General features: G+C 40.7%; 1 protein-coding gene across 6 annotated transcripts in view; it reads left to right on the top strand.

The window, feature by feature from the left end:
- The window catches only part of SPIDR (scaffold protein involved in DNA repair), a 565,282-nt gene that overhangs the window by 511,424 nt on the left and 35,548 nt on the right, over positions 1–18,310 (top strand). For all 6 annotated transcript variants that reach the window (XM_019716799.2, XM_019716801.2, XM_074319015.1 and 3 more), the window contains 5 exons: positions 6,035–6,122; positions 7,533–7,676; positions 7,766–7,825; positions 13,707–13,917; positions 14,670–14,819. In XM_019716799.2, the coding sequence (XP_019572358.2) occupies positions 6,035–6,122; positions 7,533–7,676; positions 7,766–7,825; positions 13,707–13,917; positions 14,670–14,819 (653 nt within the window). The remainder of the gene's footprint in view (positions 1–6,034; positions 6,123–7,532; positions 7,677–7,765; positions 7,826–13,706; positions 13,918–14,669; positions 14,820–18,310) is intronic.

Raw genomic sequence — 18,310 nt, 5'->3', positions numbered from 1 at the left:
GCTTACAAGTGCTGAGATGTGGAGCCAGCAAGTGGTACATTCTCAGTGAATATAATCATCCCAGCAGTATTATTGAAAAGCTGTTTTACCATATGTGTGCTGTTGTTTTGTAATGTCTTGCATCATCACAATAAAAGGTTTAAATCTGAAATTGTTTCTCAAAATTCAGCCATCAATAAGGACAGCCTGTTCTGAAAGCTGTCCACATCTTCATACAGATGTTTATCCAAACTCAGGTAAAAGTGACGTATTTTTCTTGGGTTTCTAAACTATGTTCTCTTTAGCTTCCATAAACATGGGGTGTCGGCACACACTCTTTGTCTCTGAAGAGCTCCTATGTAGGGACGGTCTACCCAGGGCCATACACCTACTCCAGTGGGTCAGCAGAGTTTGTCCAAGCAGCAGCATGCGTGACTCAACCAGGCATGGAGGAAACCTGGAACTAGTGTCCCACATCCTGCCTATCATGACTCAGGAAAAGGAAGAGCAGGCATACCAAAAGAAGAGTACTGAGCATTGTCTAGCTTTCCCCTGGCGTCTCTTTCCTCCTTTCTTCCAGCCTTCATACTGCTTATTGGGTCCTGTGTAAGCTTTCCAGTAAAGATGATAGCATTACTATTTGATTGCAGAAGTCCCCAGTCTTGTTTCCTGGCAGCTTGGAGATTCAATTGAGTAAGACCTGCTAGGAAAGGGCATAAAGATAATGTTTGTTGTAGCAAAATCATTAAGCAGAGCTGAGGAAGGTATAACACTGGAGGTATTTCAAGTCAGGGTTAGAGTTCTCCTTGCTAGAGACCACTGTCTTAATTATACTTTTTAAAATAACAGCTTTACTGAGATGTAATTTATATATCATAAAATTTACCCTTTTAAAAGTATACTATTCATTGCTTTTCATATTCACAAAGTTGTGCAACCATCATCACCATCTAATTCCAGAACACATTTATAACCCCATAGTGAAACTCCGTATCCATTAGTCCCTGACAGACACTAATATGCTGTCTGTCTCTATGCATTTGCATATGCTGAGCACTTCATAATAAATGGCAACATACAACCTGGGGCCTTTTGTGCTTGACTTCTTTCAATTAGCATAATATTTTCAAGGTTCATCCATGTTTCAGTACTTCATTCCTTTCTATGGCTGCCTGATAATCCATTATACCAGATTTGTTTATCCATTCATCACTTGATGGACATTTGCATTGTTTCCACTTTCTGTAGTACTGCTATGAATATACAAGGTCTGACAATTAACTTCATGAACTTTCCATCCTGCGCTTACATTGGCAGCACTTTACAAAGCTCGGTAAGGTTTCATAACCTTCATATATCAGTGTCTCATAGCTGTGTTCATGTGGACGTGTGGCAGTGTCTTGCTGAGTGGTGTTCATTATTGTTGTTGAGTGTTTTTGTGTGCCGTCGCGAGAATGTCTGAGCTTGAATTAGAGCAACAAACAAACATTAAATTTCTTGTTAAACTTGGCAAGAGTAGAAGCGAAATCAGGGACATGTTAGTCCAAGTTTATGGGGATAGTGCCATGAAGAAAACAGCAGTGTTCAAATGGATTAAATGTTTTTCTGAGGGGAGAGAACGTGTCAGTGATGAAGAGAGGTCAGGTAAACCAGTAATGAGCAGAACTGATGAAAACATTGCAAAAATTTGTCAAATTGTGCATCAAAACGTCGGCTGATTGTGAGAAGCATAGCAGACTAAGTAAACATCGATAGAGAAACAGTTAGGAAAATCTTAACTGAAACTCTTGGTATGAGAAAGGTGTCTGAAAAAATGGTCCCAAAGGAGCTCAGCAATGAACAAAAGTAAAGGAGAGTCAAAGTTTGCCAAGACCTTTTGGAGAGGTGAGATGATGTTTTGGGCCGTGTTATCACTGGTGATGATGTATGGGTGTACTAATACGACCCTGAAACAAGACGTGCACAGTGGAAGCAAAAGTGCACAGTGGAAGTCAGCTGATTCTCCACGACCAAAAAAGTTCCATCAGTCCAAATCAAAAGCCAAAACTGGGCCGGCCCGGTGGCTCAGGTGGTTAGAGCTCCGTGCTCCTAACTCCAAAGGCTGCCGGTTCAATTCCCACATGGACCAGTGGGCTCTCAACCACAAGGTTGCCAGTTCAATTACTCGAGTCCCACAAGGGATGGTGGGCTGTGCCCCCTGCAACTAGAAATGGCAACTGGACCTGGAGCTGAGCTGCGCCCTCCACAACTAAGATTGAAAGGACAACAACTTGACTTGGAAAAAAGGCCTGGAAGTACACACTGTTCCCCAATAAAGTCCTGTTCCCCTTCCCCAATAAAATTTAAAAAAAAAGAAAGAAAAGAGTCAAAACTATGTTGCTAACCTTTTTTGGTATCAGAGAGATTATTTGTAATGAATTTGTACCAACTGGACAAAGCATTAACCAAGTTTACTATTTGCAAGTGCTGAAAAGGATGCATGAAAAAGTTAGATGAAAACAACCTGAACTTTTCACCAACAATTCATGGCTCTTGTATCACGACAATGTACCAGCTCACATGGCACTGTCTATGAGGGAGTCTTTAGCCAGTAAACAAATAACTGTATTGCAAAACCCTCCCTACTCACTTGATCTGGCCTCCAATGACTTCTTTCTTTACCTGAAGATAAAGGAAATATTGAAAGGAAGACATTCAGATGACATTCAGGACATCAAGGGTCATACGACGACAGTTCTGATGACCATTCTAGAAAAAGAGTTCCAAAACTGCTTTGAAGGGTGGACTAGGCGCTGGCGTCAGTGCAGAGCTTCCCAAGGGGAGTTCTTTGAAGGTGACCATAGTGATACTCAGCAATGAGGTATGGAGCACTTTTTCTGGGATGGGTCCACGAATTTAATTGTCAGATCTCATATGCAATTTTTGCATGAACATAAGTTTTCAGTTCCCTTGAGTGGGATTGCTGTATCACTGCCAAACTTTTCCAAAGTGACTGCCGCATTTACCATCTCACCAGCATAATGATACATTTTAATCATTGATTATCTAATATTGTTAGGTTCTCAAGGTTTCCATGCCTCCTACCAATTTGTTAATCATCTCCTGGGCCATTTGGTAATGTTTACTCTAGTAGACCAAACCTCTTTGAAAGAAATGCATTTCGGTATCAAGGCAAGAGTTTGATTAATTCAAAGCTGTATTTTGCTTGTATGAGGTGACATAAAGGATACAAGGTGATATAAACTACCTTCTGGAAGACACTTATGTTTCCTCTTAAATTATATCTAAACTGTTTTTCCAACTAGCATAGAATCTGATTCTAAATTAATTAAATGAACAAGTGAGATTAGGCAAAAGAAAACTTGTTAGAAGCCATGGGTTCCTTCAAAGAAAAATAAAGCCTTATGAAAAATTCTCAAATGGAAGCATTGGGAGTTAACTTACTGTGTGACAGGTGCCAGTGTTGTGTACGACTTCACTGCATACTGTGCAGTGCAAAGTGAGAACTGGGAGAGGAGTAGGTGGCCCTTTTAGCACAACCTACCCAGACCCACGTACCTTCACTCATTTATCCAAGGGTTAAGCACCTCTTTTGTGGCAGACCTTCACCTGGATGCTAAGGATTCCACAGAGAACAGCCACACATAGCTTGCTCTCAAGAGGCTGGCATTCTTGTGAGAATACAAGCAACAGTAACCAAGCAACCTGATTTCAGACGGCAACAGGCCCTGGGAAGAGAGGATGAGATGGGTTTCTAGGTAGGCAGGAACCACCTCAGACTGACAGTAAAGATCCTTCCACCCCCGTACGTAGCCTGTGGCCCTGCAGGGATGTGATACCACACATGCAAGACTCATGGTTCCAAGTGGATACTGACACACGATAGGTTGTTGGGCCCTGCTTGGACACCCAGGTCAGTAATGTGAGCCTCCACAAGTCTTACCCCAACAACAGGGAATCCTCATGAGTAAACAGCCTATTAAATGATGAAAACACATATCTAACCCCAAAGATACTTGACAATCCCACAGAAGAGAAAAGCCTGGGAAAGGGAGGTTGTGAATCTTTTTTTTATACATTCATTTTGGGTCTAGGACATGTGTAGTGATGGTTTAACATTTCATTCTTCTTTTTGAGCATTCTCACCTGTACCAAATAAAAGTAGTCATGCTTAGAAAGTGAACTGTGCAACGTGACTTACACTCTTGCCTTTCTCTAAAGAGAGGGGATATACTGTTCCAGTTTTCTGTGACCTATCACCTGTAACATTAATAACCAATCCTATTGCTGCTGACTGTTCTCTCTTGTTCAGTTACTTTCACATTTTTCTTTCTATGACTTCTTTGATTCTCTAGTTTCACTTTTTTTTTTTTTAATTTCCAGACCCCCATTCAACTGTAGCCTCCCCTATGCCTAGATGACAAGCACCTTGGGGATGAGCCTAGTGTCCTGCAGCATGTCTGCACACACCCGTGCCACCCCCTCCCCCACCACACACCAGCCTTTTCAGCATCACCTTCCCAGGACAGACCAAGGAGCTCTGTCAGTGAGGATGTGCCCAGATGCTCTCCAGCACAGCTCTCCCGGGTGACTCTTATTACTATTCTTTCAGGATCTCCAAGAATGCTGTGATGCCCCATGCTATAGCAAATAAAAAGTAACTTAGACCCAGGTGATACCTGTTGTGAGAAAGTTTTAAAATATCACCAGGTTCTGGTGGGGTGGTTTGATCTGGAGTTGGCTTCAGCCTTTCGTTCCTGGTAGTAGCCCCTGGAACATCTGTGCTCTCCCACGGTGTGGTGTGTGTGGGGGCAGAGCCCCAGAGAGCAGTTTCCAGGCTCTCGGCCTCACATAGACAGGTGCTGGCTCAGGTAGTAAAGGGCCATCAACTGTGATTGGATGGCCATCAGCTGTGGCTAGTTGGCGGTCAGCTGTAACCAGTGAGCCATTGGCCACTAATATAACTGCTGTGGCTACGCTAGCAACAAATGGGGGGCTGGCAAGAAGATGGTGGCTGGCAAGCGCGGATGGCGGTTAGGATGGTGGGTTGCGGACAGTGTGGATCCAGCCTCCAGCGAGAGTATAGTGGTATAACTCCCCTACCTATGACTCCCCTACCTTTGGCCTCACCATGTCCTGCATTCTTGTGTGGGGGGCGGGACCAGAGACCCCGCAGGCCGCCCCGCATGACAGTGTGTGCATGGCATGGATGTTTTGTAAGGAAGGCAGTGACACTGCAGTAAATGGAGCTAGCTGTCTGTGGGCAGTGGAGGGTGTATGGTGCCTATATAAGGCCTCTGAAGAAATCCTTTGTATCTCTCTGAGTCTAAACTACTCTGTGTTGCTAGAAAGTATAACCTTGAGCAAGTCATTTAACTTGCTGTGATTTTTATCTATACAAATAAGGTTATCATAAAATTTAATACATGTAAAATGCGTAAAACAGTCTTTGACCCATAAAAAAGTATGAACTAATCATTAGCAAGTATTATTATGCTTATACCTGGATTTTCAAGAGTTAATACCTTCCTAGAAAAGAGGATTTCTTGCTTTTCTAGGGTGATTTTGAACACACATGTACAAGGTGTGATCAAATAATACAGTAAATATTTAAATTTTTTAAAAATGTATTACAGTAAAAGACACATTGCCATTAATCCCCCTCAGAATACTCCCCCTCGTTTCAACACTTATCCCATCATTCTTGCCACTTTCTGAAGTAGTTCTGGAAGTCCTCTTTCATGAGTAAGCATCTTTCCATCCTGAAATATTTTCTATATAACCATTTTAATGGCTGTATAATATTTCATTGTACATATGTATTATAATTGAATGAACAATCTCCTTCCTGTTCTTGTAGAGTTAGGTTCAAAGGTCTGTTTGTGTGTGTGCCTCTGTCTTTTCCATCTGAATTGCCACTTATCCTGAATGGTGACTCCTTGGCATTAGGGATGTTGTCTGTTAAGTAGATCTATATATGACCAGCTCATTGACAGGTGCTTAATAAGTGATGTTTGATGCTGAATACTCTTGATAGCATCTTTTCTTTCTCCAGGGAGGCAGGGCTTTTCAGTTTGATTGATACCATGTGGCCTCCAGTGATGCCTCTGAAAGCACCTGGCTGCAGCGAGGCCTGTGAAGAGGTAAGCCCAGCATCTGAAGAGCTCCCCCCTGGTTGACACCTGGTCTGTGCCAGGCGCCAAGACAAACACCACCTACACAATCCACATCCCCAAGAAACCCAGGTGCAGTAAATATGAGCCAAGACAGGGATTCAGACTGTGGGGACAGAGCCAGGAGTGCAGTTTCCAGGCTCTCAGCCTCACATGGAAAGGTGCTGGCTCAGGTAGTAAAGGGCCATCAACTGTGATTGGATGGCCATCAGCTGTGGCTAGTTGGCCGTCAGCTGTAACCAGTGAGCCATTGGCCATGAATATATTTGCTGTGGCTATGCTAGCAGGAAATGGGGGCTGGCAAGAAGATGGTGGCTGAGCTAGCGAGCACGTATTGCTGTTAGGATGGCAGAGTGCAGTTAGCAAGGGGTTGGTTGGTTGGCAGAGAAGCGGACGGCAGGTTGCGGATCATGTGGCTTCTGCTTCCTATGTCTCCAACCCAGCTGCTAGCAAGAATGTAGTGGTATGAACCCCTTATCTATGGCTCCGTGGGTGTTCATTTTTGGCCTCACCATGTCCTGCGTTCCTATCTGGGGAGCAGGACCAGAGACCCCGCAGGCCGGCCTGCATGACACAGACCCGCTCATCTCATTCCAGAGCCTAAGCTCTGGTTGCTTTACCTGATGTGCTACAGTGTGTTCTTCTTGAGGTTAATTTATGATGGTGTTTTTAAACTACAATCTCCAGGGTCACTAGTTAGTGTCTTAGTCTCATATTGATCAAGATGTTTTCCCCACCACCTTTCAGTCACTAGTAGAATCAACACTCAGTTACCAGTTAGAGCAGAAACTCACATAACCTAATACATAAAATCCATGGATATTTGTACAGCTACCAGTGCAGCCAGAAATTTTCATTTTCCTACCTCATCAACTTATTTATGGTAGTTGCTCACAAGTAGCAAAATTAACTGGTTAAAATACGTCCCCTATTCTCCATCTGGAGCCTTGTCCACTAGGCTGGCCAGTGCTGCTTTGGGCCATAGTTCCCAAAGCTGAAAACTGGGAGTTGTCTTGTTTGTGTAGTAGCTGACTTCTTAGCAGAATGCTGAATAAGACTAGGACTGCTAGGCTAGATCAGCAAAATTGTTGTCAAAAATGCCTATTTCAAGATTATGTAAGAGGAAGTTTCTAAATGGTACTTTCAGTGTGCTCTGAAGAATAAATTTCTAGAATGAAATCTTGAATTGGTAATAAACTTAAAAATACAAGCTTTTATACTTGGTCCCAGAGATAAACAACATAATCTATTTCTTACACCAATATTTCTTATAAGATTTCCACAGATAGTACACACCTACACATATATTAAAGAATATATTTTATATTTGAGTTTTTTAACACTACATTCACTTTCTACCTTTTCTTTCATTTCAAATAGGTAAAAACTCAACTGCCTCCTCCTGGATTCTGTTACATCCTTACTGCTCATCCAAATCTGGGACAAATTAACATAATTGAAGAAGACCCCATTTCTAAGCTTTATCAGCCTCCAATTCCCCGCTTCTTAAGAGAAATTCTCCAGGTAACATCTTTGTTTCTAACAAGGCCTTCCATTTTTCTGTATTTGTATACTTTGTGTGATGTTATCAATCTTTTTCAATACCTTTCCAGACTGATGATATTGGTATCCGTTGCAGTTTCTATGCCAGAGTGATTTATCAAAGACCACAGGTAATCTCTCTCTCTCTCTCTCTCTCTCTCTCTCTCTCTCTCTCTCTCTCTCTCTCTGTCTCTCTCTGTCTCTGTCTCTCTCTCTCTTGCTCACTCGTTAAAGATGTCATAATAAATAAGATGTTATAAAATTTATTAAAGGATCATCCCTCTTAGAAATTAATGGAGTACCACATTAGAAAAGCATTTTTAATATCCAGTTATGCCTGCTTTGTGCTAAAGAGGTAATAAATCCATTCCTTGAGCAAGTGTGGACTGCCAGCCACTGTGTTAACTACTAGGGTATAGAACAACCCAAGCGTAACTTTGTCCCAAAAGATTCTCAGTTCAGTAATGCTAGTTCCTGTCTGACACATATGCAGGTTATGTAGAAAGGAAAGAGAAGCTGAAGCCTCATTTGTGGGGTAAATGTAGGAACCTCAGGATTGAGCTCAGCCACTTCTCAGAACTAACTCTTCAACAGTTCTGGGATCCTTCAACAGTTGAAGGAAACCCTGTGGTTCCTGTGAGGCCATGGGCTAGAGGAGCTTGTTGTTTGCTTCCTTGCCTCTCAATAGATCAGCTAAAAGTGGACAAGGGCAAGAGATGTTATTGGCAAGTTCAACATATGATGTAAGCTCTGCAAGAAGCCTCTGCTGGACATTATCTTAGAGAGTAACATCCATGTCTCAGTCACCTGAGAGGTATATAGAACATCCCATTTGTTCAGTCCTTGTTTTCCTTTCCTCTGTTCACCTTTTGGTCATTTAACAGCAAATTCATGCCTCTCCTAAGGAATAACAAAGTGGTTAACATTACTCAGTCAACAGTGGTCCTTGTGAGCCATCCCAGCATCTGGCTCAACAGGTAGGGGACAGGCCCCCAGTAAGGACAAGATCTAGGCACCTGATGTGTCTCTTACTTCCCAAGTCTGAGGCAAACTGAAGGCTGCCCATCATCTGCAGGGCGCTCAGTGTGTTAAGACACACCTAGCACCTGGTACATAACTGTTATTCTGAAGTGCATTCCAGGTTGTGGGGATGTGACATCAAGTAGTGGTTCACTGTGCAGGTGCCATTTACCCTACAGATAAAATGCTGTCCTCAGGGTCATGAACAGCAATCTCATGGCTACTATGCCATATGCTCCTGCCCACAGAGCCTAATATGCCCACAGCTTTGCAGTTGAGACCAGAGGCGGAGAGTAAAGAAAGTGGGTGTCAAATGCTCATACCATAGCCAGATTTCAGCTTCCCACACCAATGGAGGGGAACCCTAAGGCAGAAGAGACAAACTGCAGGCCATCAGCCGTACTTGGTGAAGGAGCGCTGCCTTGGGGCTGAGAACATGGGTCTCTCCTGTCCCAAGTTTTCTGCCAAAAAATAGGCTCCCATCAGCTCAGGTACAGCCTGCCTGCAAACATAGCTGTCAGTGCGTGTGTGTGCCAAGGGATTAGTGACACTTAGAAACAGTCAAGGACTCAGAACCCAACCAAACAGATTCCTCGATTCACTAAAATTCTTTATACCTCCTGTATTCTGCTTTTGTGGGAAAGAGAATCACCAAAAACCAACTTCCTCAGGGAGGGAATTGAAATAGGCTAAGTCCTGGTTTCACTATATGGTTAAGCCTACACATTCTATACTGACAGTTGACTTTTAGAATAGTAACTGAACCCTATTTACTGAAGAGTAACTGAAAGAACCTGAGTTACCAAAAAAGATTCAGTTGTCTTTCCTTTATACTAATGACTAAGTCATGAAAGTAAAAGATATGTTTTTGTATTTAACTTTTATTTTGATTATTCAAAATTCTTAGATTCACAGTAATTATAGATTCACAGCAAATTGGAAAGAAATACACAGAGGGTGCCAAAAAACTGTATACACATTTTAAGAAAGGAAAACTGTATTAAAATTATAATACTCAATATATACCAAAAACAAAAGATGAATATACAAGTCACATTTGACTTCTGCAATTATAAGAGGTGCTCAAAGTGGTTACCATCAGCATCCAGACACTTCTGATTACAGTGAACTACTGCTTCATCAATGTTGACCAAAGTGTCCACTTGTATACATTTTTTTATTGGCACCCCTGGTAATATGCACCCAATATCCCATACCCACCGTAACCATAGTGCAATATCAAAACCAAGAAACAGCACAATCTATGGAGCTGTGTCAGATCTCAGCAGTCATACATACATGCACGTGTGTGGGTGTCTACAGGTATATGTACCTTTATGCAATTTTGTCACATGTGTAGCCTTGTATAACCTCCACCACAATCAGTATACTTGACCATACCACAGATTCCCTCATGTTCCCCTTATCGCCACACCCATCCCTTTCCCCATTCCTGACCCCTAGCAATTACTAATCTGTTCTCATTATAATTATGTTTATTTCCGATGGTTACATAAATAGAACTATGCAGTATTAGTTTATTAGGCCTGCTGTGCAAAGCACCAAAAATGAGATGGCTTATGACTTCACTCATATGTGAGATATAAAACTGAAAACAACAAACGAGCAAGACAAACAAACAAAAACTCATAGACACAGACAACAGTTTAGTGGTTACCAGAGGGTAAGAGGGGAGGGTGGTGGTAGAAGAGGGTAAACGGGGTCAAATATGTGGTGATGGAAGAGAACTGACTCTGGGTGGTGACCACACAATGCAATATATAGGTGATGTATTATCGAAATGTACACTTGAAACTTATATAATTTTACTAAACAATGTCACCCAATAAATTTTAAAAAAACACAACATTTATTGTCTCACTCTTCTGGAGACTAGAAGTCTGAAATCAAGGTGTCAGCAAGACCATACTTCCTCTGACAGCTCTAGGGGATTTCTCTTTCTTTCCTCTTCCACCTTGTGGTGTTTACTGGCAATCTTGGCCTTCCTTGGCTTTTAGATACATCACTCCAACCACATAGCCATCTTCACCCTATGTGTGATCATATGATATGGTCTTCCCTCCATGTTCAAATTTCCCCTTTTTATAAGGACATCAGTCATATTAGATTAGGGCCCACTGTAATGATGTCTTAACTGGTTAAATTTGTAAAGATCCTATTTCCAAATAAGGTAATATTCTGAGGTACGGGAGTTAATGCTTCAATAGATCTTTTTGGAAGGTCACAGTTCAACACATAACAGCTTCTTCTGAGATTAGCTTTTTTCGTTTAACATAATTCTCTACAGATTCATCTAGAGAATGAATAATGTTGAACATCTTTTCAGGTGTTTGTTAGCCATCTGTATATCCTCTTTAGTGAAATGTCTGTGTGTGTCTTACCCATTTTCTGACTGGATCGTTTGTTTACTGTTGAATTTTTAAAGTTCTTTATATATTCTATATAAAAAGCCTTTGTCAGATACATAATTTATAAATATATATCAGGGTCTGTAATTTGTCTTTTTATCCTTTCAACAGGTTTTTACAGAGCAAACGTTTTTAATTTTTGTGTGGTCAAATTTATCAACTTTTCCTCTTACGGAGCCAAGTCAAGTCAGTTCTAGGTTCAAAGTTTATCTTTTATGTTCTTTTCTACAAGATTTAGAATTTTATGTTGAACCCATGATGCATTTCAAGTTGATTTTTGTGTAAGGCGTGTGGTTTAGGTCAAGGTCCATTTTTTTTTCCAGTGCATGTCCACTTGTTCCAGCACTATTTGTTGATAGGCTATTCTTCCTCCATTGAATTGTTTTTGCAACTTTGTCAGAAATTAATTGGGTATTTTTCTGTAGAAGACATCTGCTTTTAATAAAATTTTAACAGTAAGATTGATAGTACTGCTTTGAATTAATTGGTTATTTGTGTCTTTTTACAGGGGATATTATTGTCACTGACTTTGTTCATAACCCAATGGTAAAGATAATTTGATAGTTAATTTCAAAGGAAATTAGACCATTTTGGTTTCATAAAGAGATTAAAAAAGGGACAGTAGTTAATTCCAGGGTATTTATAAAGAATATCTAAAACCTTTAGACTTCAGAAGAACTCTCTACTTCAGATAATCTTGTGGAAATACTCGTAAAACTTTGCCCTTTCTATCTACCATTTTTTAAAATGTGATTTTGCCACTTGTTCCCAAAAAATCCTTTATAACTCTACAGTCCAATGCAGGATCATATATTACACTTAGTTGTCATGTCTCTTTCATCTCCTTCAAATGGAACATTTCTTCATCTTTACTTATCTTTTATGACCTTGACATTTTTGAAGGACAGATGAGTTATCTAATTGAGTGTCCCTCCATTTAGATTTGCCTGATGTTATATCATGAATAGGTTCAGGTTATGTGTTTTCAACAGGAACAACACATAAAAATACTATGTTCATATCAGGAGGCACAGAGTTGATTTATCCCAGTGCTGTGATATTTTATCAATTGATGAAGATGGTATTTTTCAGGTTTCTCTGCTCTAAAGTTAACTAATAGTATTTCATAATTATTAATTAATAACTAACAAATATTTTTTGGAAGGTTCATTGAGACTATATAAATATCCTATTATCAAACTTTTACGTACTCGTTTTTAACATTCATATGATTCTTGCCTGAATTATTACTCTGATAGTGGCCAAATGGTAACTTCCTAATTCCTTTTACATTAAGTAGTTGGCATTTGGATCTTTTATAACTAGGATCTTTTCCTTTCCCTGATTTATCTATGTATTCACTTATTTATATCAATATGGACGAGTGGATTCAGTTTTTATTCAGTGAGTTATAATTTGTTACTGTTTATTTTGATGCTCAAATTTTCCCAGATTCAAGTTGGTTAATTATCTTCCAAAGGTCCCACCTCCCATTACCATTACATTGCAGGTTAGGACTTCAACATATGAATTTGGGGGAGGGAACACTTATAAACATTCAGTTTATAACAATTCCTAGCCCTTAGGAAATTTACATCTAGCAGGAGAGAAAAAAAATGTGTATGTACTAAATACGAAGTCAGACAATTAAGTTCTCAAACTTATTGTAGTAAAAAGTGCTCCATACCTCATTGCTGAATATCTCTATGGTCACCTTCGAAGTACTTTCCTTGGCAAGCTCTGCACCAATGCCAGCGCCTAGTCCACCCTTCAGAGCAGTTTTGGAACTCTTTTTCTGTAATGGCCATGAGAGCTGTTGTCGTATTACCCTTGATGTCCTGAATGTCGAAAAAATATCTTCCTTTCAATATTTCCTTTATCTTCAGGTAAAGAAAGAAGTCATTGGGGGTCAGATGAGGTGAGTAGGGAGCGTGTTCCAATACAGTTATTTGTTTACTGGCTAAAAACTCCCTCACAGACAGTGCCGTGTGAGCTGGTGCATTGTCATGATGCAAGAGCCATGAATTGTTGGCGAAAATTTCAAGTCATCTAACTTTTTCACGCAGCCTTTTCAGCACTTGCATATAGTAAACTTGGTTAACTGTTTGTCCAGTTGGTACAAATTCATAATGAATAATCCCTCTGATACCAAAAGAAGGTTAGCAACATTGTTGCAACAAGTTCGTGAACTTAATTGGCCTTGTATAAAACAATTTGGTAATTAGTATTGTAGGTTTACAAACATGGGACCAGGAGGCAAAGAACAATGAATTCGTCTTGAGTAGGTTAGAGGACATGTACAGTAGTGCCAGGGGAGGTCAGATTGTATCGCAGCAAAAGAGCCCTTTAAACAGATGCAAGGTTGGAGCTCACAGGGCACAGCCACGTAAGTGGGACCTAGTGACCAAGACGTGCAAAGTCTATTGTATGTTTTAAAATATTTGTTGAAATGGTATCTAATAATGTTACTATTAATAATAGTCATATAAGATTATTGCTTTTAAAAAATAATTTTGGCTATAGGAATAACTATTAAGTTAATAGTCTTGACTGTGTTGTGTAGCTAAACAGTTTGCTTCTTCTGGAGCGAAGGCAGATTTGGCTGACAGTGACTGACGTCACCCTACAAATGCAAGATGAAAATAACTCTGGCCTCCCGAAAACTGTGCCGGTCTGTGTGACCTCCTCATGTGTGCTGGGCCAAGAAGTGTTGGATGTACTAGCCGAGGCTGCCGTTCACAGCTTCTTCTTCAGAGATGCTCTCCGACACAGTGGTATACTTTCTTCTTGACAGCTTTGATCCAGTGGCAGCTGATAGATGCCATAAAAATGGCATTGTGGCTTCTAGATAGCTCTGTCTTGCTCTGAAACTGCTGGCCCCTTCTCTAAGCCCACTGCAGACTGGCATATGGAGTGGAATAGCCCATGGTACCAGCCTCAGGCTTTCACTAACTTGTCATGGCCACCTGGACAGAACTAGAACCCCTTAAAGTGTTGACACACCCTGTGAGAGATTTCATTAGTTACTCAAGGGCTGTCTTTTGGTAACACAAAGGTACAGAAACAACTTAAAGCCATTGCCTGAAACATCACTTTTTAAAAGAAAAAAAAAGCTACAAATTGTAAACATATACACTTAGATAAGTCAGTCCTTTTTTTCCAGGAATCAAACTAGGATCCTGCCTCAACTCTGTGTGTGTGTGTGTGTGTGTGTGTGTGTGTGTGTGTGTGTGTGTGTGTTTATGTGTTTTATTTTATTGAGGCATAATTTGTATACCACAAGAGTCACCTTTCTGAATTGAATTTTTATCTTGCATGTATGAGTTTTTTTCAGCTCAGCACATTGGCGGCTTTGGGGCTTCCTTTCTACACAGTGGGTGTGTCTCTGCACACAACAGATGGACCCTACAGCTATGCCCCTTTGCCCACATGACTCATAGGAGGCTGGCAAAGGATACTGTTTACTGGCAGGAGAACTTGCTTTTGTCTTCAGTGCTTCAATAATCTGAAGTATCTCTGTTGGCAGGTCAGATTGTTTGTGTTGAACGAACTGTCCTGCTTCCAAAGCCCATTCTGGATGTGACCTCTGGTGCTCACTCCTGTGAGCTACCTGGCCCTGTGACGCTTGATGAACTGGATTCTGTCACTCAGGTCAACTCCATTTGCAACGTTCAAGGTGGGTAGTTAATCTTCTTGGAAATGGTATTTATATATTTTTAAATAGCACACTTATTTTATATTAATTTACTCATTTATTCAACAAGTATTTGTTGAATGCCTGACATGTTCCAGACATTGGATATATAAGGAACAAAATCAGAAGAGGTTCTGGCCTCTGGGATTTATAGTCTATATTCATCAGTCAGTTACGCACAAGGCCACATATAGAACTATAGCATTCAAAGTACTCCAGCCATAAAGAAGAAAGAAATCTTACCATTTGCAACAACATGGATGGACCTAGAGAACATTATGTTAAGTGAAATAAGTCAGACAGAGAAAGACAAATACCATATGATCTTACTTATATGCGGAATCTAAAGAAAAGAATAAGTGAATGAACTAATCAGAGACAGTTTTGGAAACATGGAGGAAAAACTGAGGGTTGCTAGAGGGGCGGGGGGGTGTGGATAAGGGGAAGGTGAGAGGTTTTGAAAAATAGTCGGTAACCACAAGATGGCCACAGGGTTTTGAAAATTAATTTGGGGAACGTACAGAGGGATAGTGGATGGGGGTAGGGGCGTCCACACAGTGTGAGGGATATAAATGATAAACGTCTAAGTTTTGCTTTGTCTTGTGCACCTGAAACTAATAAAAAAAAAATGCTCTAATTTAAAATAAAATAAAATAAAACTATGCTCTTCAATAAAATAAAATAAATAAAAAAAGTACTCCAGATGCTGATTAACAGCACCTCAATTTGTCTGGGAGGTCACTGAAGTCTCCCTAATGACAGGAGCCTTGGGCCTGATCTGAAGGGTAAGAGGCAGCTAATTAGGTGAATGGGTGGGGGCAGAAAGAATGTCTGGTGGGGAAAAAAAAAGGACTCATAAAGGCTGCTAACAGGATAGAGTAGGTAAGCACTAGAGTTTGGAAAGAGGCAAGAAAGTCATCTGGATGGAGAGAGTGACCTGAGAAGAGGCTGGAGGGGCCAGCTCATGCAGTGGAGTGGGCAGCATTGTCAGGAGTGTGCTCTGTCATCTTGACAGGGAGACAGCATAGTCTAATTTAAGTCTCTGCAGAGCAGAGTGGAGGGGCTGGGGCCTTGGGTAGTAGCCAATGGGAGGGAGAGCACCAGTCTAAGGAGTGAGAAAAGGGAGGTTGACAAGTAAATCCAAGAGTAGACTTAGGTAAGAGGGCGTTTGACAGGTTGGGTAATGAATTTGGTAAGAGGGAACAAGGCATACACGTAGGGTGAGAATGTACATGACGACCTCTAAGATTCTGGCTTAGATGAACAGGTAATGGTAGTGCTGTTCAGTGAAGTGGGACATGGTGGAAGAGACCAGCTTTGAGGGGACAACCTTAGTTCTGTCGAGGAGAGTTTGAGAGGGAGATGTTTCAATAGCTGGTTGGATATAGAGTCTGAAGCTGAAAATAGCATTAATACTTTATTTTTTAACTTTATAAATCTTTTAGTAATAAAAATAATACACGTCCATTCGAACTAGTGAAATATGAATAAAAAAGAAGGTAACAATCTACCACCACGCACCTACCATGTTACACCCTAAGCACAGGAGGACACAGGTCTGCCCCCTTCAATGGGAACTTCTATGACTTTGCAAAACGGGATGGTTATTCTGTCACTTGCTTTCCTCAATACTCTTAGCAGGGATGACCATCCAGGTAGTAAAGAGAGATCTAACTCAAGATATTAATAGTCACATAATATTCCCTCATATGAATAAACTGTCCCTCCGGTAATGGACATCCAAGGTGTTCCTCTGTTTTGCAATTATAAGCAAGGTTGAAAAAACATCTTTCCTTATATCAGTCCTTATTGATTTCTGTGCAGGAGGATTTCAGGGTCATAGGGCTCATGTATTTTTTTAACCAACTTTATTGAGATATAATTTATGCTACAGTTCACTCATTTGAAATGTTTTGGTATAGTCACAGAGTTGTGCAACCATCACTACAATCTAATTTTACAACATTGTCATCATTCCAAAACTCAATCCCATGACCATTGTCAGTCACCCCCCACTATGCTCTCCCCTTCTTTACCCCTCTACACCATGGTCTTACGAAAGCGCAGATCTACTTTCTGTCTCTATAGATTTGCCTTTTATGGATATTTCACATACATGAAATCATACATTATATGGTCTTTCATGATTGGCTTCTTTCACTTGGCATAATGCTTTCAAAGTCATCCATGATGTAGCATGTATCAGCACTTCATATTTTTTTTATGGCTGAGTGTTTCATTTTATGGTGTACCATAATTTGTTTATTCATTCATCAGTTGATGGATATTGGGTTGTTTCTACTTTTTTGCTAAACAATGCGGCTAGGAATATTTGTGGACCAGTTGTTTGAACACCTGTTTTCAAATTTTGGGTATGTATCCAGGAATGGAATTGCTATGTTCAACCTTTTTGATGAAATGCTATTGGTTTTTGTATCCTTAATATTAAAAGATATTATTAAATTAATTTCCAAAACGTGTAAAAATTTACACTTCCAAAAGTAACGTCTAAGAGGACTTGTTTCCTCCACCCTTGCCCACCACGACATTTCTGAATCTTTTGTGATTTTTATGAACAGCAAAAACTGTGACCCTATTGTTGCTTTAATTCACATTTCACTGTGTACTTGTGAGATTTAGCATTTGTTTATTGTGTTGAGGTCATTTGGATTTTTTCCTTCTGTGCATCTCCTTTTAAGGTTAGTACCAAACCATAAGGTTGTGATTTGATGCGAAGAAGTGAGAGCAGTATAGCCTGGAGGTCATGAAGAAAGCAGACTCAACAAGTCACCTGTCATCTGGGCCTCCATCTTTTCATCTGTAAAACAGGAATAATAGTATCAAGCATTGTTGAGGATTAAATAAGATAATGTAGATGACTTTTTTGGGGTTTGAAGCACTCCACTAGTGTTAGTGGAGAAGATAAACATCTCAATGCTTCCAGTGCCACAGATAGGGATAGCTGGGTGAAGGCTACAGCCAGTGACAGTGGGTGTGTGGCCTTGGGACAATCAGGCTTTTCAGGCAGAGTTGGTAAAAGCCTTCAGAACAGGTGGGAGGGCCTATGAGAAAACCATAAAGGTGCCCAGAGCAGTTGTAAAAGCTTCATGTGCTGGAGGAAACGTAGAGCCATCATGGGACAGGGCTGGTTCTGTCTTGTTCTGCTTTCCCCATCCATGCTAAGGAGGCTATATGATCAGATTTTTGTCTTAAATGAAGCAATTCTTTCAGTACCATAGATAGGCTATGGTGCAAAGCAGGGTTTGGTTGTTGGCAGGAAGATGAAGTGCTCAGACCAAGAGTCTATGGAGGCTGAACATCCAGACTGTATGTGGCCACTTCTCTGAGCCCAGTTGCCCCGTGCCCCAGAGTTGATGCACTGTGCATGGTCCTCAAGAGCTTGCCCACAGCCTGCTACCATAGAGACTTCCCTTCCACCTTCATTCTCCTAGTTGGTTGCTACCTGTTCTCCT

The sequence above is a fragment of the Rhinolophus sinicus genome, linkage group LG14, assembly GCF_036562045.2.
Source record: "Rhinolophus sinicus isolate RSC01 linkage group LG14, ASM3656204v1, whole genome shotgun sequence".
In the NCBI taxonomy this organism is placed as follows: Eukaryota; Metazoa; Chordata; class Mammalia; order Chiroptera; family Rhinolophidae; genus Rhinolophus; species Rhinolophus sinicus.
Note: the sequence above shows the minus strand (reverse complement) of the source record. Positions and strands in the feature narration are given on the sequence as shown.